The following is a 24,216-nucleotide window of genomic DNA, read 5'->3' as shown; positions in this document are numbered from 1 at the left end:
GCCTGCTGCTGCGGCTGCCTGCGAGGGAGCTGCAGCCCTCCCCCCAGCTCCCATCGGCATCGAATCAGAATCACAGGATCAACCAGGTTGGAAGAGCCCTCCGGGATCATCAAGTCCAACCCTAACCGATCAACCAGACCGTGGCACTAAGTGATCATTCAGTCTTAAACACCTCCAGAGAGGTCGACCCCACCCCTGCCCTGGGCAGCCCATGCCAAGGGCAGTCTCTCTTTCTGGGAAGAACTTCTTTCTGAGATCAAGCCTAAACTTCCCCCTGCACAGCTTGAGACTCTGTCCTCTTGTTCTGTTGATGGGTGCCTGGGAGAAGAGACCAACCCCCACCTGGCTACAACCTCCCTCCAGGTAGTTGCAGACAGCAATAAGGTCTCCCCTGAGCCTCTCCTCTCCTCCAGGTTAAACACCCTCAGCTCCCTCAGCACCCTGCAGCCCCAGCCCTGCCATCCTTCTGCTCGCTAAGGCAAACTCCTCAGCTTCACTGTGGCCATCTCCCACTCTTTGGTGGTGTCTGGTGTTGGTCCTCAGGTAAAATCTTGGCCACAGCTGACCAGCAGGATCACAGAATCACCAAGGTTGGAAGAGACCTCAAGGATCATCCAGTCCAAGCTGTCACCACAGACCTCATGACTAAACCATGGCTCCAAGTGCCACATCCAATCCCCTCTTGAACACCTTCAGGGATGGTGACTCCACCACCTCCCTGGGCAGCAGATTCCAATGGCTAACAACTCTCTCAGTGAAGAACTTTCTCCTCACCTCCAGCCTAAACTTCCCCAGGTGCAGCTTAAAACTGTGTCCTCTATCAGGGCAGGGATTGTCCCCGTGTTCTGGGCACTGGTGAGGCCATATCTCAAATCCTGAGCTCCTCACTCCAAGAAGGACATCAAGGGTCTGGAGCAGGTCCAGAGCAAGGACCACAAAGCTGGAGAAGTGTCTGGAGAACAGGGCTGAGGAGGAGCAGCTAAGAGAATGGGGGGTGATCAGCCTGGAGAATAGGAGGCTGAGGGGAGACCTCATTGCTCTCTACAGCTCCCTGAAAGGAGCCAGGTGGGGGTTGGTCTCTTTTCACAAGGAACAAGTGATAGGATGAAAGGAAATGGCCTCAAGTTGCAGCAGGGGAGGTTTAGGTTGGACATTAGAAGAAACTTCTTTCCTGAAAGGGTTCTCAGAGCCTGGCACAGGCTGCCCAGGGAGGTGGTTGGATGCCCACCCCTGGAGGTGTTTCAAAGAGGCAGAGATGTGGTGCTGAGGGCCATGGTTTAGCCCCAGCCTTGGCAGAGTTTGGGACTGGCTGGAGTGGATGATCTTAAAAGCCTTTTCCAACTGAAATGATTCTGTGACTCTGTGCTGGGACATGGAGATCTTTTCCCAAAGCAGCAGGTCCTGGTGACCCTGAGCTGCTGTCTGGAGCAACTGTCCAGCAGATTTGTTTTCATCCCACAGCCTTGGATGGGAGAGTGGAAATTCAGCAGGGAGTTTTTTGTAGTGGGAAAAGACTTTGTGGAGCCTTTAAGGTTCAGAAACATTGTTTTCATTCCAACTTGCTGTGTGAGTTGATGTTCCTTCAGCTGTTTACAGTGTCACTGAATCATGTGCTGGGATGAGTTATTGAGGTTTTCTCTGTAAAAGACCAGAGAAAGGATTTCAAGGAGGGCAGTATTAATTGGGAATATCCAGTGGCAAATAGCAGAGGAATAATCAGCACTTCCCCTCTGATATGCCCCCAGCTGCAATGTGTTTTCCTGCAGAAAGCAGCTTTCAGCCCCTGGTGGATTGCTGACCCTGGTTGTATTCAGCTGCCTGCTTCCCAGCATTTTGGGGTGCTTCCATCCCTGCCTCCATCCTGCTTCCACCCCTGCCTCCTTCCATTCTTGCCTGCATTCCTGCTTCCATCCCTGCCTCCCTCCATCCTTACCTGCATCCCTTCTTCCATCCCTGCCTCCTTCCATCCTTGCCTGCATCCCTGCTTTCATCTCTGCCTCCCTCCATCCTTGTCTGCATCCCTGCTTCCATCCCTGCCTCCACCCCTGCTTCCATCCCTTCCTCCATCCCTGCCTCCATCCCCTTTTCCATCACATCCTGCACTGGGCACTTCTGGGGGGTCCCACTCCAGCTCCCTTCTTCCCAGCATTTTGTGGTGTTCTAATTCCTCCTAGGGCAGAAAAGTCTCTCCAGAGCTGTGTTTGCAAAAGATGAAGCTCATCCAGGGGGATTCAGGGCCTCTCTCTCCTCTCTCCATCCCCATCGAGGCACTTGCTCTCCTTCCAGTGCTTCAGTGTGGAGAAGAGGAGGCTGAGGGAGACCTCATTGCTCTCTGCAACTCCCTGAAAGGAGGCTGGAGTGAGGTGGGGGCTGGGCTCTTCTCCCTTGTATTAGGTGATGGAATGAGAGGAAATGGCCTGGAATTGTGCCAGGGGAGGTTTAGGTTGGAGAGGAGGGAAAATGTCTTTGCTGCAAGAGTGCTCAGGGACTGGCACAGGCTGCCCAGGGAGGTGGTGGAGTCCCCATCCCTGGAGGTGTTCAAGAATGGTGTGGCAATGGCTCTTGGGGGCATGGTGTAAAGGACACCACCCATCTCCCTGCACCAGAGATGGATGCCATGGAGGAGGTGGTTGCCATGGTGACTGTTGCCATGCTGATGGCTTCCAGCAAAAGGCCTGAGAGCATCCCGGGGAGGTTCACCAGCCTCTCCCTGTGCTTAAAGATGGTTTGATTTATCAGAGTCCCTTCCTCCTGAGGTCAAAGCCAGACACTCAGCAGTGTTGCTTTTGCAACAGCAGCATGTTTTGGGGTTAATATCTGGGGCAGATTTTGAGAGCATTTAGAGTCTTTGTGAGAGCCTTGCTTAAGATATATCCAACACCCCGAACCTCCCTGCCTAAAATATCCAACACCCTGCTCCTCCCTGCCTAACATATCCAACACCCTGAACCTCCCTTCCTAAGATATCCAACACCCTGAACCTCCATGCCCAAAATATCCAACATCCTGAACCTCCCTGCCTAAGATATCCAACACCCTGAAGCTCCCTGCCTAGGGAAGGAGGGATGTGCAGGCAGAACTGTACAGGAAGACCCAAACCAGTTGCTCCCTGTTCCCCAGGAGATGAACAAGGATGCAGAACTTTCTGTAGGAATACCTTTGTACCATGAAGGTGGTGGACAGCTCCTCTCCATACCACAGCCTGGCCTGGATCTGCAATGGTGTGGGCAGCAGGAGCAGGGCAGGGGTTTATGCTCCTGTACTGGACACTGGTGAGGTCACACCTTGAATCCTGGGCTCAGTTTTGGGGCCCTCACTCCAACAACACGGAGGTGCTGGAGCAGGTCCAGAGCTGGGCAGCAAAGCCCTTGGGAAGGGTCTGGAGAGCAGGACTGGTGAGGAGCTGCTGAGGGAACTGAGGTTGTTTAGTCTGGAGAAGAGGAGGCTGAGGGCAGACCTCATTGCTCTCTACAGCTCCCTGAAAGGAAGCTGGGGTGGGTGTCAGTTTCTTCTTCCAAGGATTAAGTGATAGAGTGAGCAGAAATAGCCTCAAATTGCAGCAGGAGAGGTTTAGGTTGGAGATGAGGAAAAATTTGTTTCCTGCAGAGTGGTCAGGGATTGGCACAGGCTGCCCAGGGGGGTGGTGGAGTCCCCATCCTGGAGGTGTTCAAGGAAGGTGTGGCCATGGCACTTGAGGCCATGGTTTAGTGGCCATGGTGGTGCTGGGTTGATGGTTAGCCTGGATGGTCTGGGAGGGATTTTCCAACCCAAACCGTTCTGCAGTTCTCTGTTTTAAGTAGCCAAATCCTCTGCAGTACCCAAGGAGCAGCTCATGCTGGGCCAAGTGGGACTTTCTCCCCAAGCTTCACATCTTGTCACCTGCAGAATGGTGCCACCCACGCTGAGAAAGGGAGAGCAGAAGGGGGGACTTGACACCTGCTGTGCTGGGGGGTGGTGTGGTGGTTGATGTGCATGGACTCTGGAGGGGGACTGAATCCTCTCTAATCTCCTTGCTCAGCTCTGATGGTGCCAGGCCAAAGGGCCTGAGCTCTCGTGTGCTTTGCAAGGCTCTTAGCACAGGATTTGGGTGTGATTTGCTCTTCTGCAGCCCTTTGGCTGCCATTCCCACATGGCCCAGCCAAGCTGGGGAGCAGAGGCAACGAAGGGCACAGTGAGGAGCTGGGTGGGCATCGCTTGCTGACCGTGCTCAGCCCTGTTGTGGTTGCAGGAGAGAGAGTGTCCACTGGGGTCTAGTGAGCAATGCTTTTCTTATCTGAGTGTGGTGGGTTGAAATTCCTCCCCCTCCCCCCAACACTGAATTTGCCAGAACAGCTCAGTTGGAAGCAAATGAAAGCTGGATTTATAAGCAAAGGTACCATCTACAGTGGAATGCAACTTCATGGTAGAGAAGGGCCATGAGGATGAGCAGAGGGCTGGAGCTGCTCTGCTGTGAGGACAGACTGAGGGAGTTGGGGTTGTGCAGTCTGGAGAAGAGAAGGCTCCAAGGAGACCTAATTGTGGCCTTCCAGTATCTGAAGGGGGCTACAAGAAAGCTGGGAAGGGACTTTTGAGGGTGTCAGGGAGTGATAGGACTGGGGGGGATGGAGCAAAACTAGAAATGGGTAGATTGAGATTGGATGTTAGGAAGAAGTTGTTCCCCATGAGGGTGGTGAGAGACTGGCACAGGATGCCCAGGGAGGTGGTGGAAGCCTCATCCCTGGAAGGGTTTCACAGCTGTGTAGATGTGGTGCTGAGGGATGTGGTGTGGTGCTGGGTTAGCAGTTGGTCTTGATGATCTTCAAGGTCTTGCCCAACCAAAACAATTCTGTGATTCTTTACATCAGAGCCTGATGTAACAGCAGCAGATCTGTGACCTTTCTGGGCATTGGAGGAGTGGGAACAGGGCAGGTGGCTGGGGTCTGCATGATGTCAGCTCTGGATCCTGGCCCTGGCTGCTCCTGTTGCTGGCATGTCAGTGACAGGCTCCTGGGCTGAGCCATGGGGACTGCAGGGCAGTCCTGAGCAGGGCCAGCACCTTGCAGGGCAAGAGGTGAGACAGGGCAGAGGGGCAGCTCTGGGGACAGGATGAGCATTGTGTTGGAGTTTCCTTCCTGCCCTGAGGAGCTTGTGCCTGCCTGGACCAGCATTGCATTGGGCACCTGGAGAAGGCTGCACAGAGGACCTGGGGAATCCTGTTTGTGGGCCCTCCCTTCCCAACCATGGAAGGAACAAGGGTGTGGATGTGACTTGTGTGACTCCCAGACCACAACTCCTGCTGTGGAAAACCCTCTCTTGGGACTTGCAGCCCCATCCCTGCTGCAGTGGGTCAGGACAGTCCCTGACTCCATCCTTGGGAACCAGGGCATGTGAGGGATGGATCCAGCACACCCAAGGGGTCCTGCCAGCAGGCTTCTTACAACCTTGCTCTGACCACTTGGAGCCTTCTGGCTCGGGGATAGAGTCTGGATGAAGTTTCCCTTTTGGGTCCAATCCAGGCAGCTGCCTCTGCTGGGCTGCAGGCTGATGGATGGGGAGGCAGCCACAGGTCGGGAGGAGGGAGCTGCCATCCTGCATGATTTGTGAGGGGGAACAGCTTCCTCGTTGCTGGGGGGAGGTGAAGGGGCCCTGCATGACCATGGGGCTCAGTGCACACAGAGCATTAAGGATCTAAGGAGCAGGAAATCCCAATAAACACCAACTGCTCCCAGGATTTATGGCATGAATCTGACCTAAACCAGCAGGGCTGCAGCTGGGGCAGCCTGGCTGGCAGGAGGCTTATGTCACTGCCTTGGGAGTGGAGCAACATGGGAGCTTTTGTTGGGAGCAGCTGTGTCCCAAACAGCCCCCCAGGAACACCTAGAGATGCTTCACAGGTCTTTAGCATGGAATCACAGCATGGTAGGGGTTGGAAGGGACCTCTGGAGAACTTCTAGAGCAAACCCACTGTGCTAGAGCAGGTTCACCCAGAGCAGGCTGCACAGGATGGCATTCAGGTGGGTTTGGAGTGACTCCAGAGATGGAGACTCCACCACCTCTCTGGGCAGCCCGGTCCAGGGCTCCACCACCCCCAGCATGAAGTTTCTCCTCATGTTTAGATCAATAAGCCCTTGTGAAGCTTGGTGGGCTGGGGCTGTGCTTGCTACATCCGGGAGGTCCCCCCATGCCTGCTCCTGGCTCTGTGGTTATTTAAGGGTTTGCTGGGCAGATGCAATCCTAGGAGGAAGGATGCCTGTGGGAGCAAAGGGTTGCCCAGCATCTGCTGCTGCTGCTTGCTGTGGCTTTGCTCTCCTTGCAAGCAGGAGCAGCTCAGGAGCAGCCTCTGGAGATTTGTGGAGAAGCAAGAGCAGGGAAACTCTCCTCCATCCCACTTTAGGTCCCTTTTCATCTCCCATGAGCAGCAGGAATGCTGCAGCTCTGTGAACATTGCAGGCAGCAGTGCGTTGGTGCCTGGTGGGGCAGGAGCTGGTGTTGCATGCACTGAGCTGGCCAGGCAGCAGCTGGAGCTGTGTCAGGGGTTGCCATTGCCCCTCCTCGGTACAAACCCCACTGACGGCCACCCATCCATCCTCTGGAATCCACTCAGGGCAAAACCTGGCTGAGGACACCTCTGCTCTCCTCAGGCTGGTGTGTGAGGGGCGGGTGTGGGAGAGGACTCTCTCACGTCCAGGGAGCTGTCTCCAGAGAGTGATTTTTGTCCCTGCGAGGCGTTTTACTGCTGTGAAGTTGTTTCTGCTGCTGTCAGCAGCTCTGGGAGAGGGAATCTCTCGGGGAGAGGGATCTCTCTGGGAGCTGGGTCTCTCCTGGAGATGGATCTCCCTGGGATCCTGCCCCCTCAGCCTGGAGGTGTTTGCAAAGTGCAGGGAGTGCAGATGTGGGAAGGGGACAGTCCTAGAGGAAAGGTTCCGGCTCCAAACATCTGCATCATGCTGAGGAGCCTCACTCAGCAGGTTTGAGCGTGGCATTGGCTGGTGACCCCGGGGGCATGATGGATCTGGGCACTGGTGCCTGGGGGCTCCTCTCTGACTGCCTGCTGAGCCGGGGCTGCTGGGCTCAGTTGCTGCCTGAGCGGGACACGGGGCTGTTCTTCCCTGACTTGTCAAAACTCCTTTTAATCCCAGTCTGGAACGAAAACAAAGAAGCTGGAAGCTCTTATCAGGAGGTGAAATGCTCTAACAGGTGAAGGGGACCCTTCAGCCCCTTTCTTTTAAATTTAAGCGCTAACCTGGCTTGTTACATCTTGAAACATCTGATGCTATCTTGCAGATCAAAGCCTCCTTGCTTGGGCTGTAATGAAGTGTCAAACTGCTCCCTTGCAACACAAACAGGAGACACTTTGATCTGCAAAACAAGATGTTAAAGAGCCCTCCTAGCAAGGGCTCTTCAGGTTTTCATACGGCTGCGAAGAAGTAAAGCGTTTGAAGTCCGATATTGTTCGGTGTTGAGAAGGTGCCAGGCTCCTGTCGGTGGTGCCCAGGGACAGGACAAGGGGCAGTGGGCACAAACTGGAAGCCAGGAGGTTCCATCTGAGCAGGAGGAGAAACTTCTTTGGTGTGAGGGCGCTGGAGCCCTGGAGCAGGCTGCTCAGAGAGGTTGTGGAGTCTCCTTGTCTGGAGACTTTCAAGACCCATCTGGATGTGTTCCTCTGTGACTTGCCCTGGGCGATCCTGCTCCGGCAGGGGGTTTGGGCTTGATGGTCTCTAGAGGCCCTTTCCAGACCCCACCATTCGATGACTCTATGATTCCATGATTCTGTGATTGAGACTCTCCAAGTCAGAGCAGCTGAGAACGTGTGATGTTGTCACACATGTGCCAAGAGTCACGTGAAAATCACCTAAACCAAACCCGCTGTGAGCTGGGGATTCAAATGAGGCATTTCTCATTTGCTAAGAGTTTCCAAAAGCAGCTGTTGGATTTCCCCCTCCTTTTCCAGAGGGTTTGTTTCCATGGGAAATCCTTCATCCTCAGCAACAGTGTGGCCAGCAGGACCAGGGGAGGGATTGGGCCCTTGTACTGGGCACTGGTGAGGCCACAGCTCAAATCCTGGGTTCAGTTTTGGGTTCCTCACTCCAAGAAGGACATTGAGGACTGGAGCAGGTCCAGAGCAGGGCAACAAAGCTGGGGAAGGGTCTGGAGAACAGGGCTGGGGAAGAGCAGCTGAGGGAGCTGGGGGTGTTCAGGCTGGAGAAGAAAAGGCTGAGGGGAGACCTCATTCTCTCTACAGCTCCCTGAAAGGAGGCTGCAGTGGGGTGGGGATTGGTCTCTTCTCCCAAGGAGCAGCTGACAGGACAATAGGAAGTGGCCTCAAGCTGCATTAGGAGAGGTTTAGGCTGGACATGAGGAGCAATTCCAGAAGAGGTTTAGGCTGGACATGAGGAGCAATTCCAGAAGAGGTTTAGGCTGGACATGAGGAGCAATTCCTTTTCTGCAGGAGTGGTCAGGCCCTGACACAGACTGCCCAGGGAGTCTCTGTCCCTGGAGGTGGTCAAGAAATGCATGGCAATGGCATCTGGGGACATGGTTTAATGTCCATGGTGGTGTTGGGTTAATGGCTGGACTGGATGATCTTAGAGGCCTTTTCCAACTCAAACAGGTTGCCCAGAGAGGTGGTGGAGGCCCCATCCCTGGAGACATTCAAGGTCAGGCTTGATGGGTCTCTGAGCAGCCTGATCTAGTTGGGGATGTTCCTGCTGACTGCAGGGGGGTTGCACAAGATGACCTTCGAGGGTCCTTTCCATCTCCCTGTGATTCCATGGCCTGGCCAGGCTGGAGCTGCTCACAGGTCTCTCCCCTCTTGGCTGCAGGCTCAGCGCTGGCGCAATGAGAACTATGAGAGGCCTGTGGACCTGGAGGGCTCTGGGGACGATGACCCCTTCGGGGATGAGGAACTGGACGATGTCTACTCAGGCTCTGGCTCTGGCTGTAAGTAGCTGTGGGGTCCCTGAGCAAGGGTCACAGGGGAGCCTGGCTGTGGGCTTTGGTGGGACTGGAAAGAGACTTGCTGTGGGATGCAAAGGCAGAGGTCACCGCTTCCTGGAGCTACCCTCCTGCCCTCTCCTAGGCAGGAACTGCCCCAAAGGTTGGGCTCGGGTGACTCCATTTCCCATCTCGGTCTCTGGCCATAGTGGGCAGGGTTAGCCCTTCCCCAGCATGTGCCATGTCACAGTGGCTTCACTGACCTCAGAGAGAAGCTTTGGCCCCCACGTGGGAATTTGCAGCCCTTGCTCTCTGCTGAGCCTGGGACCAATCCAGGATCCCAGTGGTTTCAGAGCTGTGGGCAGGAGCCTGTCACCACTGGGAAGTGCTGGAGCAGCAGCAGCTTCACCCTTCACTCTTCTTCCCCTTTCAGATTTCGAGCAGGAGTCAGGGCTGGAGACCGCAGCCACCCTCACCACGGACACCTCCGTCACGCTGCCCACCACGGCGGCCGTGCTGCCTGTCACCTTGGTGCAGCCTGTGGCAACCCCCTTCGAGCCCTTCCCAGCTGAGGACACCACCCCCAAGCAGACAACCAGCGCCTTGTACATCCCCAGGATGACAGAGACCCCAGTGATCCCCAGCTGGAGAGCAACCACCACCAGCACCGCTACCAGCGACTCGCCCGCTACCACCACGAGCTCCACCACCACCGCCGCCACCACTGCAGCCACCACCACCACCACCACCACCACTGTGGCCACCAGCACCACCAGCACCACCGTGGCCACTGCCAAGCCCACCACTGTCCGGAGGTTCCTGCCTCCCTTGGTCACCAAGGCAGCCACCACTCGGGCCACCACCCTAGAGACACCAACCACCTCCAGCCTCGAAAGCAGCACGCCCACGGAGCTGGCCACGGCATGGCTGGTCCCCACCAGCACGGCGAAGCCCAGGTCCCTGCCAAAACCAAGCACCTCCAGGACTGCAGACCTCACAGAAAAAACCACTGCCTTGCCATCCAGTCCCACCATGCTGCCACCCACAGAAGCCCCCCAGGTAGGAGGCAGGGGCTCTTCCCAGCTGCTGCAGGGCTCGTGGGCTGTGTTGGAAGCCACGCCGTGGTGGGAGGAGGCGTTTGGGGTTGATCTGTCCTTAGCAGGTTGCTCTGAGGGAGGTCAAGCCAGGCTGGGCTCTTCCCAGCTCTGTGGAGAGTGGAACACTTGGGGAGCTGGAGAGGGTAGAATAAAGGGTGGGAGGGGGGCGTTAGCATGGGCAGAGCACGGTGATGAGGCTGCATGGGGACTGGTGGAGGGCAGCCAGGGGTGTGCCACATGTCCCTGGTGTCCCCAGCTCTCCCTCCTGAGCAGCTTCCCCAGGCAGGATGGAAGCAAGGCTGGGGGCGTCACACCACCACCACCTCACGGGGCATGAGCTTGGTGTCTGGGCTCATGGTACCATTCCCAGCTTGCAGCCTGTCATCAGGAGGCCCAAATGCTCCACAGTTATGGCTTGATGGTGCATTTCCAGCCTGCTGGGTGTCCTGAGCAGGGGATTTCATCCACAGATCCATCTCCCGTTGCGAGCCCCTCGGGGGCCCTTTGCAAAGAGCTCTGAGTGAAAGGTGCAGTGATGAGTCTAAACTAGTTCCCTTCTCTGGCTGCAGAGCGCTCTGGGCTCTCACTGACCTTCAATTAATCTCTGTCACAAAAGCTCCTGCTGGTGGGGAGCAGTGAGCCATGCGCTCCTGCCCCGGGCAGTGTGACATGGAGAGGGCTCCTGTCACCAGCCCCTGCTTCCACCCACCCAGCTCTTTGCTCATCTCCATTTGGAGCATTCCCAGGCAGCTGTGGAAAGAGGCTTTTGCCCTGCAAAGGAGGGATCCAGGGAGGCTTTGCTCGGGGTCAATGGGGTCCAGCTCAGTATGGGGATGTGGAGCAGGTCAGCCTGATTGTGCCAACTCCCCTGCCATGAGCAAGGACATCTAGTGGGAGATGTCCCTGCCCATCACAGGGAGGTTGGAACTAGATGATCTTTAAGGTGCCATCCAGCCCAAAGGATTCTGTGATTCCATGACAATAGAGATGGTCAGGAGGGGGATTGGCTGGTCCTGAGGAAGATGCAAGTCTGGGAACGTGCAGATGTGATGCTGAGGGCCATGGTTTAGAGGTGACCTGGCAGTGCTGGGTTAAAGGTTGGGTTTGATGATCTTAAAGGTCTCTTCCAACCAAACTATTTCTACACTTCCATGATCCTCTGATCTGCCTGGCCCATGTTTGCTTTCCATGCTGGTTTTGCCACGTTGCCAAAGGGCTTAGTTAGAGCCCATGTCAGAGGGACAGGCTGGCTCCATGTCCCGGGTGAGAAGGACCCAGATTCCTGTCCAGCTTCCTGCTCCTGCATGGCTGAAGGGAGAAAAGAGAGAAGAAAGGGACTCCTCTGGGGCTCATCCAGTGGCATCTGATCCTTTCATGGCTCTGTGGCTGGAGCTTTTGAAAGGGTTGCATCGCTTCATGTCTAACAAGGAGGCATCTCTGAGATGTTTCAGCCAGACATAATCTACACTGGGGACAGAGAGCCCAAATGAGGGTTGGGATGTGGAGCTCTCTTTTGGGGAAGCTACATGGAACAGGTGAGAGCTTGTGCATCTCAGAGCCATCTGTGATAGGGACAGGCAAGAAGTGTCCAGCTGAACCATACTCAGCCTTTTGGTGACCACCAAGATGTGGGATTGTGTTGCTTGCTGCAATATAACTTTCCACTTCAGGTGACACAGGGAAGGGACATCCCAGCCTTATTCTCCATGTTCCCTGCTGAGAGGGCCACCCTGTCCTTGGTACTGGGATGTCCTTCTTCAGAAGACATCAGAGGTGCTGGAGGCAGGAATGACCCTCTGGTCCTTGTCCCCTGCTCCATCTTGTCTTTTCTCAGTGCTAGTTAGGCCACACCTAGAGTGCTGTGCTCAGTTCTGGGCTCCTCAATTTAAGAAGGATATTGAAACTCTTGAACTTGTCCAGAGAAGTGCAGTGAGGCTGGGGAGGGGTCTGGAGCACAGCCCTGTGAGGAGAGGCTGAGGGAGCTGGGGTTGCTTAGCCTGGAGAAGAGGAGGCTCAGGGGAGACCTTCTTGCTCTCTACAACTACCTGAAAGGAGGTTGTAGCCAGGTGGGGGTTGGTCTCTTCTCCCAGGCAACCAGCACCAGAACAAGAGGACACAGTCTCAAGCTGTGCCAGGGGAGGTTTAGGCTGGAGGTGAGGAGAAAGTTCTTCCCAGAAAGAGTAACTGGCCACTGGAATGTGCTGCCCAGGGAGGTGGTGGAGTCCCTGTCCCTGGAGGTGTTCCAAAAAGGCTTGGATGTGGCACTTGAAGCCATGGTTTAGTTGTCAGGAGGTGTTAGGGATTAGGTATTAGGTTGGAGTTGATCTCTGAGGTCTTTTCCAGCCTGGTTGATTGATTGTGTGCTTCTCCCAGGTGGAGCCAGGGGAGGTGACGACAGCTGCTGACAAGGAGCCGGAGGTGCCGGCCAGCAGCGGCCCCAGCGGGGACTTTGAGATCCGTGAGGAAGAGGAGGAGACGACTCGCCCCGAGCTGGGGAACGAGGTGATGGCTGTGGGGACGCCACCGGCCGCCCCCGGGCTGGGCAGGGAGGCGGAGCCGGGGCTGCTGGACAACTCCATAGACTCCGGGAACTCCGCTGCTCAGCTGCCCCAGAAGAACATCCTGGAGAGGAAAGAAGTGTTGATAGGTGAGAGCGGAGCCCCTGGGCTCTTGGGGGCACAGCTGCTGTGTTTGGAGGGGGAGGCAGCACAGGCAGCTGGGGTGTCCATGCCTCAGGAGAGGGGGATGGCCTTTGGCAGGGTATTGGTGTGGCAGCAAACCTTGGCTCACCCACAGCCACCTGCCCCAAGGCTGGAGGGGTCCCCAGAGGTACTCAAGTCTTTGTCAGGAGAGTGCAGAGCTGTGCACAAGTTGATTTTGCTCAGATGGCTTTCTAGGAAATAAACCTGGGATGTTAGTGAAAAGCTAAGCTGTGGTGCTGCCTGAATGTCACCAAGCACCTCTGGCTGCAGGGGAGCAGAGAGGGGCCCTGGGAGGGCCGCTTGTCCCAGCCAGGGGAACAACAGAGATGGGGCAGTGATGTTGGTGTCCCACTGCTACCTAAAGGGGGCTGTAGGCAATGGCATGGCCAAACAGCTGTAGTTCTGCTGGTCTTCAGCTGAGTGTGAGGGATGCCAGCAGGCATCCAAATGAGCAACTGCTGGGGGGACTTTCTGCAGCTTCCCTGCTGGACAAGAGGAAATGGCCTCAAGTTGCACCAGAGGAGGTGTAGGTTGGATATTAGAAGAAACTTCTTCACTGAAAGAGTTCTCAGAGACTGGCACAGGCTGCCCAGGGAGGTGGTGGAATGCCCATCCCTGGAGGTGTTTCCAAGAGGCAGAGATGTGCTGCTGAGTGCCATGGTTTAACACCAGGCTTGGTAGAGTTAGAGAATGGTTGGACTTGATCTTAAAGGTCTTTTCCAACCAAAACTTACGGTGATTCTAGGAGGTGACAGCTTGTGCAGGGACCTCTCTGTGCCTGGCTTGCCTCAAGCCAGTCCACCACCCACTGTGCAGCTGTAGAGTATCTTCTACAGCCCTCAGGCCCTCCTCACCCTTCAGCATCACTGCCCTTGTTGGAGCTCCTTGAATCCCAGCATTGCACTGGCCTCTCACCTTCATTTCCAGCTTTCTCAGCCAGAGATTTCAGGAGAGAAGTTGCTTGCAAGCTTGCCAAGCACAAACCAAGCTGGGATCCACAGTGGCTCCCCCAGATTATCAGTGCAGGCAGCCCAGCTGGGCTGGCACTGACGGCCCTGCCGCTTGTCTGTGTTGCAGCCGTGATCGTGGGCGGCGTGGTGGGAGCCCTCTTTGCTGCCTTCCTGGTCATGCTGCTCATCTACCGGATGAAGAAGAAGGATGAGGGCAGCTACACCCTGGAGGAGCCCAAGCAAGCCAACGTCACCTACCAGAAGCCTGACAAGCAGGAGGAGTTCTACGCATAGGAGCAGAGCCCGGCGTGCCTCGTGCTCCTCCCTCCCCGCTCCAAACCTCCCCTCCTCCTCCTCCTCTCCTTCATCCACTCTCTCTCTTTCTCTCTCTCTCCCTCTGTCTCCCTCTCTCTCTTTTTTCTTGGATCAGACTGTGAATTTAAAAAGCAAAACTGGCAACAGCTAACAGAGCAAGGACATCTTCGAGCGTGATGGAGACTCAGAGCTCGGGCCGAGCGCCTCTGGCCTCGCTGCAGAGGGAGGGACAGGGGCAAGGAGCCGGCACCGAGGACCCTGTGCCTGGGGACCGCGGGACAGGGCGCTGGAGCTGGAGCTGGCTGGGCTTTTCCCACCACCACAATGGACTCTGGGATCTGGACACCTTCTACCAGCCCTGGGGAGCAGGGGGGTTGGTTTGGATTTATCTTCCTCTTCTTTTTTTCTTTTGTTTTTTGATGGTTTGTTTGGGTTTTTTTTCCCCTTGGGAGAGGAGGGAGCTTTCTGTCCCCCTCTCCTGGTTTGATTCGTTATGCTCTTGTCCAACGGGGCCGGTTGCTTTGCAGGAATCCCCTCGCTCCCTGCTTCTCTCTGAAGAGAGGACACAGCTCTGAAATCCACTACAAGCCTTGAGGAAAAGCACACAAGGGGCTGGAATACCTGATGCCCCTCCCCTCTCCTCCGCCCCCTCCTCCCCCTCGGGGTTTGCTCTCGGAGCGGGGAAGGCAGAAGTCCCCACACACGTGGCCAGTGCGCTGGAAGGGATCTCTTGAGATCAGCTCTTGGGAGAGTCTTGTGGAGCAGCAAGAAGCTGTTGGGTATCTCCTGCTGCTGCCACCACCTGGCTCCACCGCACCGCTGGGCACAGCCAGAGACCTTACGGCTGCAGAACCTGCGTGTCCCTGGCCACTGAGGGCTGGGCTTGAGAAGGGACCTGGCTCCTGCTGGGTTGTCACTGTGACCAATAAAAACTCAGCTTGTGCAGCACGACCGCCAGCGCTGGTTTTAAAAGGGAGCAGGACGCTGCTTGGTGGGGAGCTGGCAGGGAGAGGAGTTGGAAATGAAGTTCAGTCCTCTCCCTGCTGCCTCCAGAGGGGAGAACAAAGCTCTGCAAGGTGTGAGGTGCAGCCTAAGGAAAGAAATGCAAAGCAGAGCCCACATTCTGTCCCCTCAAGGTCGGGCAGGGGTCCCCATCAGGCTACTTGCAGCCAGAAGGTGAGGAAGGTGAGGCAGAGCGGTAATCAGCCCCAGGGCAGTCGGCTGCCACCCAACTCTTTGCAATACCCAGGACTGATGGTTTGTGTTTCTTTTGTTACTGCTTAAATTCCAGTATAACTCACAGGGCACCCAGCATCCTGAGAGCAAGAGATCCTGGAAGCCACTCTCACCCAAGTGCAGTGAGGATGGTTACTGAAGGCGCAGAGCAGCAGGGCCTGATCCAGAGCCCAGCTGTGCCTTCTAGAAAGGCTAAGTGCTTTGGAGCAAGATTCTGCACAGGGAAGTCAATTAAATCTCTCAACAAGTTGGCTTTTAATTAGCTGAAGTGCTGTTTGTGGTGCATTCAAGGAGCTTTGCCTCTCTGATGGTTGCCATCTCGCTGGTGTCCCATGGAGATTTTGACTTTGCTCTTACTGAGAGCAGCTGAAACAGGAGAAATGTGTGTGGGGGGGGAGACAAAAATGGGTTGCTTTGGCTTTGTTGCACCATGAATTAACCTGCACAAACACTTTGGCCCCTTGGGGTGTTGGTGGATGTAGGGATTTATGACCCTGGGAGAGGCTACCAGACAGCAGGGTTTCTTGTATTAGGGGCTGGAGAGGCCAAATGCATCTTCTAGAGGTCTATCAATCTATATCTAAATATATCTATATATATCTAAATATATATATACACACACACACACTCACATACATACACAGTTCTATAGAGATAGGAAATGGAACCCCTGCAGCTTCCCATTGCACTGCACATGGTGGCTGGAAGGCACTTGTGAAGCTGGGAGGTTTGGGCTGTGCTCCTTTGAGCTCTGCAGGGAAGGCACTGGCAGCCCAGAAGCCCCCCAGGCTGCATCCAAAGCAGCGTGGCCAGAGAAGGAGAGAGGGGATCCTGCCCCTCTGCTTTGCTCTACTGAGACCTCTCCTGAAGTGCTGTGTCCAGCTGTGGGACCCCCAACCCAAGAGAGGCCTGGACCTGATGGAGCAGGTCCAGAGGAGGCCACCAAGATGATCAGAGGGCTGGAGAACCTCTGCTGTGGGGACAGGCTGGGAGAGCTGGCGCTGTAGAGCCTGGATAAGAGAAGGCTCCAGGGAGACCTTAGAGCTGCATTTCAATATGAAGGGGACTTGCAGGCAGGCTGGGGAGGGATTGTTCAGAAGGGCCTGTGGGGAGAGGGTGAGTGGCAATGGTTTGAAACTGGAGCAGGGCAGATTTAGGTTGAACATCAGGAGGAAGCTCTGCACAGTGAGGGTGGTGAGGCACTGGAACAGGTTGCCCAGGGAGGTGGTTAAGACCTCATCCCTGGAAACGTTCAAGATCAGACTTGGTGTAGCTCTGGGCAACCTGATCTAGTTGGAGGTGTCCCTGCTGACTGCAGGGGAGTTGGATAAGATGCCCTTTGTGGGTCCCAACCAAATCCAGCCTCTGAATCTGTGACTATGACCCAAAACACTGACCTGGTCTTACTTTAGGGCAAGGAGCAGAGCCCCTGTGCACAGGCTGGCTCAAAAATCCCCATTTTAGAGAGAGCAGCCTCAAAAAATGTCATTGTTTTGGTTCTTCTAGTTTAGAGCAGATGGTGTCAGGAGTATGTGTGTGTGTGTACCCACTTCTTGGATTCTCCCCCCCTGCTGCAGAGGATGAGGGTGCTGCAGAGGATGAGGGTGCTGCAAAGGGAGGACCACACATCTGGAGATGTTCTTGGTGCCAGCCTGGCTCCAACAGCCACTTCCTCTGATCTGCTGGAAGTGTGAGTTTCAACTCACGGATTTGATGGCTTTGAGGACCTTTTTGGGGACCCCACAAAGGGCCCTAGCTGGTGGGGGGTGGCAGAAATCAAGCCTCTTCCTGATGGAATGAGTTGGACAGGACCAGTACCAAAGCCACCCAAACCCACCAACTTTTGGGCAAACGTGGACTTAATCCTTTGAGCTTGCATTAAAAAAAATCCCCAAACCTCCCAGCTTAATCTTTTAAATGCTGATTTTCTTAGCTGCTTCCCTAATCTTCTTCCTGCCATTTCTTTTTTCCCCCCTATTTAATAGTCTGAACTTCTATAAGACCATTTTTTATTCACTCAAGCTTAACCTCCGTTCGCTCGGCTGGTGTTAAGTTGTAATCCCAGCACTTAAATCTGTCACAGTTCCAGAAGTGAGAGGAAGGTTGGAAGTGGGAGGGTGAGAGGAGGCTGGGCAGAGCTTTCTCTTGAAGGAATCAAAAGTACAAGAGAATCACATGCAAAGAAAAACCCCCAAACAAAACAAAACAATAGGTGAAGGTGATTAAAGTGGTTATCAGAGTTGCCCAAAGCCTTGGTTGTATGTCTGCAGCTTCCATGCACTTGCTCTCTACCTGGAGACAGGATGTGAGCTCAAGGAGATTGGCCTTGGAGCCCAGCTTCTTTGATGGTGAATCATGATGGAGCCTTTGCTGTCACCACAGCTCCCCAGGAGCGTTGGAGAGTTGGTGGTGCTGATGCTTAGAAGGGAAAACCCAGCTCTTGTCTTGCTGGGGGATGGCTGATCTTGTGCCTGCCTTGTAGGGTAAGGAGTTGTGGGATGGAGCTGAATCCCAGCATGGTGGGGGATCAGAATGGACCTCTGGAGATGGTCCAGTCCAACCTCCCTGCTAAAGCAGGGCACCCACAGCAGCTTGTCCAGGAGCACAATGGCCAGGGGGGTTTGGAATCTCTCCAGAGGAGACTCCACAACCTCTCTGGGCAGCCTGCTCCAAGGTTGTGTTCCTTTGGGCAAGCCCTGTTCCAAAACCGTGGCAGAAACCTTTGGATCTCTATTGCCTGATCAATGGGGATGAGTAAAAGCCCCATGAAACCCAGGGGGAAGATGCTGCCAGGGTATGTGAGGGGGTTGTGGTGGTGGTGGGCTGCAGCGTGGTCATCCCCGAGGCTGTGTGTGGCACCATGCAGATGTGGTGTGTGGTGGCTGGGTGGTGGTGCTGGCCACTGGGTGCTGGTGGTGGGCACGTGGCTGTGCCACGGGTGGCTGGAGGCAGATGGTGGACAGCAGGACACAGATGCTCCCTCCAGTAGGAGCTTCTGGGGCTTTTGAGGGGTTCCTGGTGTGAAGATGGATGAGGAAGAGGCAAGAAAGCACAGCAGGGAGGAATGGAAGCATCTTTTCTCAGCTGTTGATTTGGCTGCAGAGCAAGTTTGGGGAGAATTAACTCCAGTGGTAGCTTGAGCATCTCCACCCCCTCCCCAAACCTGCCAGGTTTGGCATTAGCCTCTTCTGCACAAACTCAGCCTCTTCCCCAGCCTTGCAGTGACACCACCCATGTACAGCTGCAGTCTCCCAGCGGTGCTCAGCCTTCCAGCTGTGTTTGCCCTTCCAGCTGTGCACCCAAGGATGGTCACGTGGGCATGGAGCTGGGCTCTTCCACTCCTTTTCTGTGTGCTTGTGTGTGGTACCCCAGAGCTGAAGGAAAGCTCTGGGCTGTGCCAGGTCCATTATTTCAGGAGAGCTGTGCTTGCAAGGTGTGAAAGATGATGTCAGCTCCTCTCCCAGCTGTGCTGGCTTCAGTCTCTCTCTCTGCTGTGATTTGCAGCAGATGATGCCTGGAAGAAGATTGCTAAAGCAACCAGTGACTCCTGGACCAGATAAATTAGCAGGAGGCAGGAGGAGGAGGTCAAAGGAAGGGGAGGACCAGAAAATGTACTCGAGAGCCCAAAGATGGGGCTGTAAGCAGGAGGATGGGAAGGGCAAAGGGATGGAGCTGGCCCCAGATAGTGGCAGGACCCAGCTCCAGACAGGTTTTGCAAGGCTGGGAACTGAGTTGTCCATTTCCTCCAAAAATCTGATTTTGGACCTTTCCAGGCCCCTGTGCTGGGGTGGTGATTCTGCTGCAGGGAGAGTGATGGCACTGGGCTGGATGTGCCTTGTGCATGCTGCTTTGCTTTGAAAGGTTCCATTCACTCCCCATTTTGCGTGCTGGGTGCTGAAGATGCCTGGGTGGGATCTGCATTGCTCCACTTGAGTCTTGCCTCTTGCTCTCTAGACCATCAGAGCTCTCCAGCCCCTGCCCCATGAGTCACCAGCTGGAGGCTTTGCTGGGAACAAAACCATTTGCCAAGAACAAGAATGGCTTTTTATTTTCCAGTGCTTATTCCCTCCCCCCTTCCCCACCTTAAACACCCTGTTTGTGGTTTTCAGCATTTCTAAGCTTGGAGGTTTTCTACCTACAGTGACAGCAAGTGTTGAGGTTTATCAGAGTAGATGGCATCTCAGCAGGCACCTTGGGAGCTGCTGGAGCCCCGGGTGGCAGGGCTGGGTGTGTCTGTATGTATATATATATGTGTTTGTAATTAATAACTTTGTATATATGTATATACCTGTGAGTGTGAGGCACAGGTTCAGTGTAAACTCTGCACCTAACCAGGAGGAAGAGGAGGGTTTGTCAGCCAGCATCGTGCGCTGGGCTCCGCAGCCCTCGGCCCCCGTCCTCCGCTGCGGGCTGCGGGATTCGGCCCCACGCTGCTGGCTCCTTCCTTTCTCCCTGCTCTTTGCCCCAGCGTAGCAACGGCCCGAGCCCAGCCCCAGGGCTGGGGGTAAGGAGCCTGCTGCCGCCTGCCACAGCCCCACCTGGGGGCTGACGCGGAGCCCAAGCCCCGATGGAGGCTCCACGCTGGCTCCGCTCTGTCCCCACGCACCTTGTGCCTGCAGCTCCGTGGACGTTTCCACTCCCACTCTCTAGAGCAAGTCTCGGTCTGGAGTGTACAGACTTTTTTCTTTCTTCTTCTTTTTTTTTTGCTATGTGTTTTTCTTTCTTTTTACTATTATTTTCAGTTTTCTTGGGGGGTGGGGAGGAGGCAAAAAAAGTCACTTGTGTGATGCCCAGGTGTTTGGGGTTTGTTTGCCCCTGCCAGAACAACTCATCCACCCCATCTCCAAAGGACCTCGTGGGTCCCGGCGACTTTCACACACATGAGCTCCCCACCCTGGTCTGGGTGCCCCCTCCTGGGTTTTAAGTCCAGCTGACAATCAAACCAGCCAGAACTGCTGACTTTGAGAACAACCTCTATCCATTGCAGTTTGATAGAACCTACTTTTTAAACTCACAAGCTTCTCTCTCACCTAACCACCACCACCACCAAGTCACCCACTGGGTCCTCTTGTAAATAAGCAGCAAACCTTCTTGTATAAAGAAAAGATAAGGAAAAAAAAAAAGGGGGGGGGGGGGGAGGGGAAATAACCAAACTAAGCAAACAAACAAAAATCTTCATTGTTACAAACAAAATTTCATTGTTACCAAGAAACACAAAAAAAAATTTTCATTGCTCTGAACACAAAAAGTTTTCATTGCTCTAAAGAAAAAAAATTGTCGTTGTTCTGAACAAAAAATTGTCATTGTTCTAAACACAAAAGATTTTCATTGCTATGAACACAACAAATTGTCAGTGCTCTAAACACAAAAAAATTTCATTGCTCTAAATACAAAAAAGTTTTTTTATTGTTCTGAACAAAAAAATGTTCATTGCTCTGAACACAAAAAAGTTTTCATTGCTCTGAACACAAAAAAATTTCCTTGCTCTAAACACAAAAAAAATTTCATTGCTCTAAATAAAAAAAACCAAATTTATTGTTCTGAACAAAAAAAAAAGTCCTTGCTCTAAACTAAAAAAAAAAATTTCCTTGCTCTAAACAGAAAAAAAATTTCATTGTTCTGAACAAAAAAATTTTCCTTGCTCTAAACACAAAAAAATTTCATTGTTCTGAACAAAAAAAATTTCATTGCTCTAAATAAAAAAACCCCAAATTTATTGTTCTGAACAAAAAAAAAAGTCCTTGCTCTAAACTAAAACAAAAATTTCCTTGCTCTAAACACAAAAAAATTTCATTGTTCTGAACAAAAAAATTTTCATTGCTCTAAACACAAAAAAAAATTTCATTGTTCTGAACAAAAAAAATTTCCTTGCTCTAAACTAAAAAAATTTGCATTGCTCTAAACACAAAAAAATTTCATTGTTCTGAACACAAAAAAATTTTCATTGCTCTGAAGACAAAAAAATTTTCATTGTTCTGAAGACAAAAAAAATTTCATTGCTCTGACCACAAAAAAATTTTCATTGCTCCAAACACCAAAAATTTTCATTGCTCTAAACAAAAATATTTCATTGTTCTAAATACAACAAAAAATTTTTCATTGTTCTAAACACATGCAAAAATTTCATTGTTGTAAACACACTTTTCATTGTTCTAACCAGCAACCACAAAAATTCATTCTCCTAAACAAAAAAAGTCCTTGCTATAAAGAAAAAAAAAATTTTAGTGTTCTAAACACAAAAAAATTTTTATTGTTCTAAATAATAAAAAAAAATTGCTCTGAACAAAAAAAATTTTCCTTGCTCTAAACACAAAACATTTTCAGTGCCCTAAACTCAAAAAATTTTCAGTGCTCTAAACACAAAACATTTTCAGTGCCCTAAACTCAAAAAATTTTCCTTGCTCTAAACACAAAACATTTTCAGTGCCCTAAACTCAAAATATTTTCAGTGCTCTAAACACAAAAAATTTTCCTTGCTCTAAACTCAACAAATTTTCATTGTTATAAACACCAAAAATTTTCATTGCTCTGAACACCAAAAATTTTCATTGCTCTAAACAACAAAATCTTTATTTTTCCTTGTTCTATGTCCAATTAAAAGAAAGAAAGAAAGAAAGAAAAGAAAGAAATCCTTTCCCAGAAGCTTTTATAGCTCCACTTCACTTTGGCTTTGGAGCTGTTTGGAGTTCCCAATATCACAATATCCTTTTCCAGTAGCTTTTAAGGCTCCTCTTCACTTTGAGTTTGGAGCTGATTGGAGTTCCCAATACCATAAGATCCTTTTCCAGAAGCTTTCAAAGCTCCTCTTCACTTTGGCTTTGGAGCTGATTGGAGTTCCCAATACCACAATAGGATAATCCTTTCCCAGTATCTTTTAAAGCTTCACTGCACTTTGGCTTTGGAGCTGATTGGAGTTCCCACACCACAAAATCCTTTTCCAGAAGCTTTTATAGCTCCACTTCACTTTGGCTTTGGAGCTCATTGGAGTTCCCAATACCACAAGATCCTTTTCCAGAAGCTGTTATAGCTCCACTTCACTTTGGCTTTGGAGCTGATTGGAGTTCCCAACACCACAATAGGATAATCCTTTCCCAGTATCTTTTAAAGCTTCACTGCACTTTGGCTTTGGAGCTGATTGGAGTTCCCACACCACAAAATCCTTTTCCAGAAGCTTTTAAAGCTCCTCTTCACTTTGAGTTTGGAGCTGATTGGAGTTCCCAACATCACAAAACCCTTTTCCAGTAGCTTTTAAGACTACATTCACTTGGAGTTTGGAGCTGATTGGAGTTCCCACACCACAAAATCCTTTTCCAGAAGCTTTTAAAGCTTCACTTCACTTTGGCTTTGGAGCTGATTGGAGTTCCCAACACCACAAGATCCTTTTCCAGTATCTTTTAAAGCTCCACTTCCCTTTGGCTTTGGAGCTGATTGAAATTCCCAACACCACCACAGGAAAATCCTTTTCCAGTTACTTTTAAAGCATCACTTCCCTTTGGCTTTGGAGCTGATTGGAGTTCCCAACACCACCACAGGGGGAAAAAAAATAATAATAATAATAAAAGAAATCTTTAATTAACAGAAAAATAGGGGGAGGGGGCAAGGAAAAAGAATCAAAACAATGCATGTAAATATTTTTCAGAGGAAGCATATCTTGAGTTCTTTCTTTGCTTTTTGTATGTACATAACTCTCCTAGGGGTTTAGTACTGAAATGGCTTCATAAGTGTCTGTTAAAAACAAACAAACAAACAAACAAAACTAAAATGAACCAAAAAAGAGCAAAAAAAAATAAAAAGAGAGAAAAAAAAAAGAGAGGAAAAAAAAAAGAAAAAGGGAGGAAAAAAAAAAAGAAAAAGAGAAGAAAAAAAAAGAAAAAGAGAGAAAAAAAAAAGAAAAAGAGATGAAAAAAAGAAAAAGAAAAAAAAAAGCCAAGAAAAATCAACTGGAATCAAAATGTTTGTTAATTGTTTTGGGTTTGGGTTGGTTTTTGGGTTTTTTTTTTTGTTCTTACTTGATGGCCAAAAGTTTAATTAAAAAGAAAAAAAAAAGGAATAAAAATTAAAAAATTACTCTAAAAATAGTGAAAAAAAAAAGGAAAGGATTTTACTCTTTGCCAATGGATCCTAGCACTGTAATGGTACTGTCTATTTTTTTTAATGATTTCTGTGCTGTGCCCATTTATAAAAGGAGACAACAACCACAAAAAAAAAAAAAGGGAAAAAAAAGGAGAAAAAAAAAAGGAAAAAAAAAAAAGAAAAGAAAAAAAGAAATGAAAAAGAAAAGTAAATAAAAGTCATTTAAACGTTGTCCGCCCAGGGCTTCGCCTCCTTTCTTGCTGGGGGTGGTTGCCCTGCACCTCCTGGGTCTGGTCCTGCTGGGGTGAGGGGTGGAGGTGCAAGGAGAAGTTCTTATGGAATCACAGAATTGTCAGGGTTGAAAGGGACCTCGAGGAGCAGCCAGCTCCAACCCCCCTGCCATGGGCAGGGACACCTCACACTGCAGCAGGTTGCTCACAGCCACCTCCAGCCTGCCTGCAAAAACCTCCAGGCATGAGGCTTCCACCACCTCCCTGGGCAGCCTGTGCCAGTCTCTCACCACCCTCATGGGGAACAACTTCTTCCTAACATCCAATCTCAATCTACCCATTTCTAGTTTTGCTCTATCCCCCCAGTCCTATCACTCCCTGACACCCTCAAAAGTCCCTCCCCAGCTTTCTTGGAGCCCTCTGCAGATACTGGAAGGCCTCCAGAAGGTCTCCTTGGAGCCTTCTCTTCTCCAGGCAGCCCCAACTCTCTCAGTCTGTGCTCATAGCAGCTCCAGCCCTCTGCTCACCCTTGTGGCCCTTCTCTGGACACCTTCCAGCACCTCCAGATCCTTCCTGGAAGAGAGGCTGCAGAGCTAGACACAGTGCTCCAGGTTTGGTCTCAGCAGAGTGGAGCAGAGGGGGAGAATCACCTCCCTCGTCCTGGACTTGTTTTCAGGGCTTGAGAGCATCAGGCAAGGGA

General features: G+C 52.0%; 1 protein-coding gene across 1 annotated transcript in view; it reads left to right on the top strand.

Moving 5' to 3' along the window:
• Window positions 1-14,390, top strand: part of SDC3 (syndecan 3) — a 52,992-nt gene extending 38,602 nt beyond the window's left edge. Inside the window, exons 2-5 of the mRNA XM_054170784.1 lie at window positions 8,802-8,919; window positions 9,347-9,972; window positions 12,384-12,657; window positions 13,790-14,390. Of these exons, the coding sequence (XP_054026759.1) occupies window positions 8,802-8,919; window positions 9,347-9,972; window positions 12,384-12,657; window positions 13,790-13,956 (1,185 nt within the window). The 3' untranslated portion in view covers window positions 13,957-14,390. The remainder of the gene's footprint in view (window positions 1-8,801; window positions 8,920-9,346; window positions 9,973-12,383; window positions 12,658-13,789) is intronic.
• Window positions 14,391-24,216: the final 9,826 nt, after the last annotated feature.

Source organism: Dryobates pubescens, chromosome 20 (genome assembly GCF_014839835.1).
Source record: "Dryobates pubescens isolate bDryPub1 chromosome 20, bDryPub1.pri, whole genome shotgun sequence".
NCBI lineage: Eukaryota > Metazoa > Chordata > Aves > Piciformes > Picidae > Dryobates > Dryobates pubescens.
The sequence above is the reverse complement of the archived record's forward strand: the minus strand, read 5'-3'. Positions and strand labels throughout refer to the sequence as shown.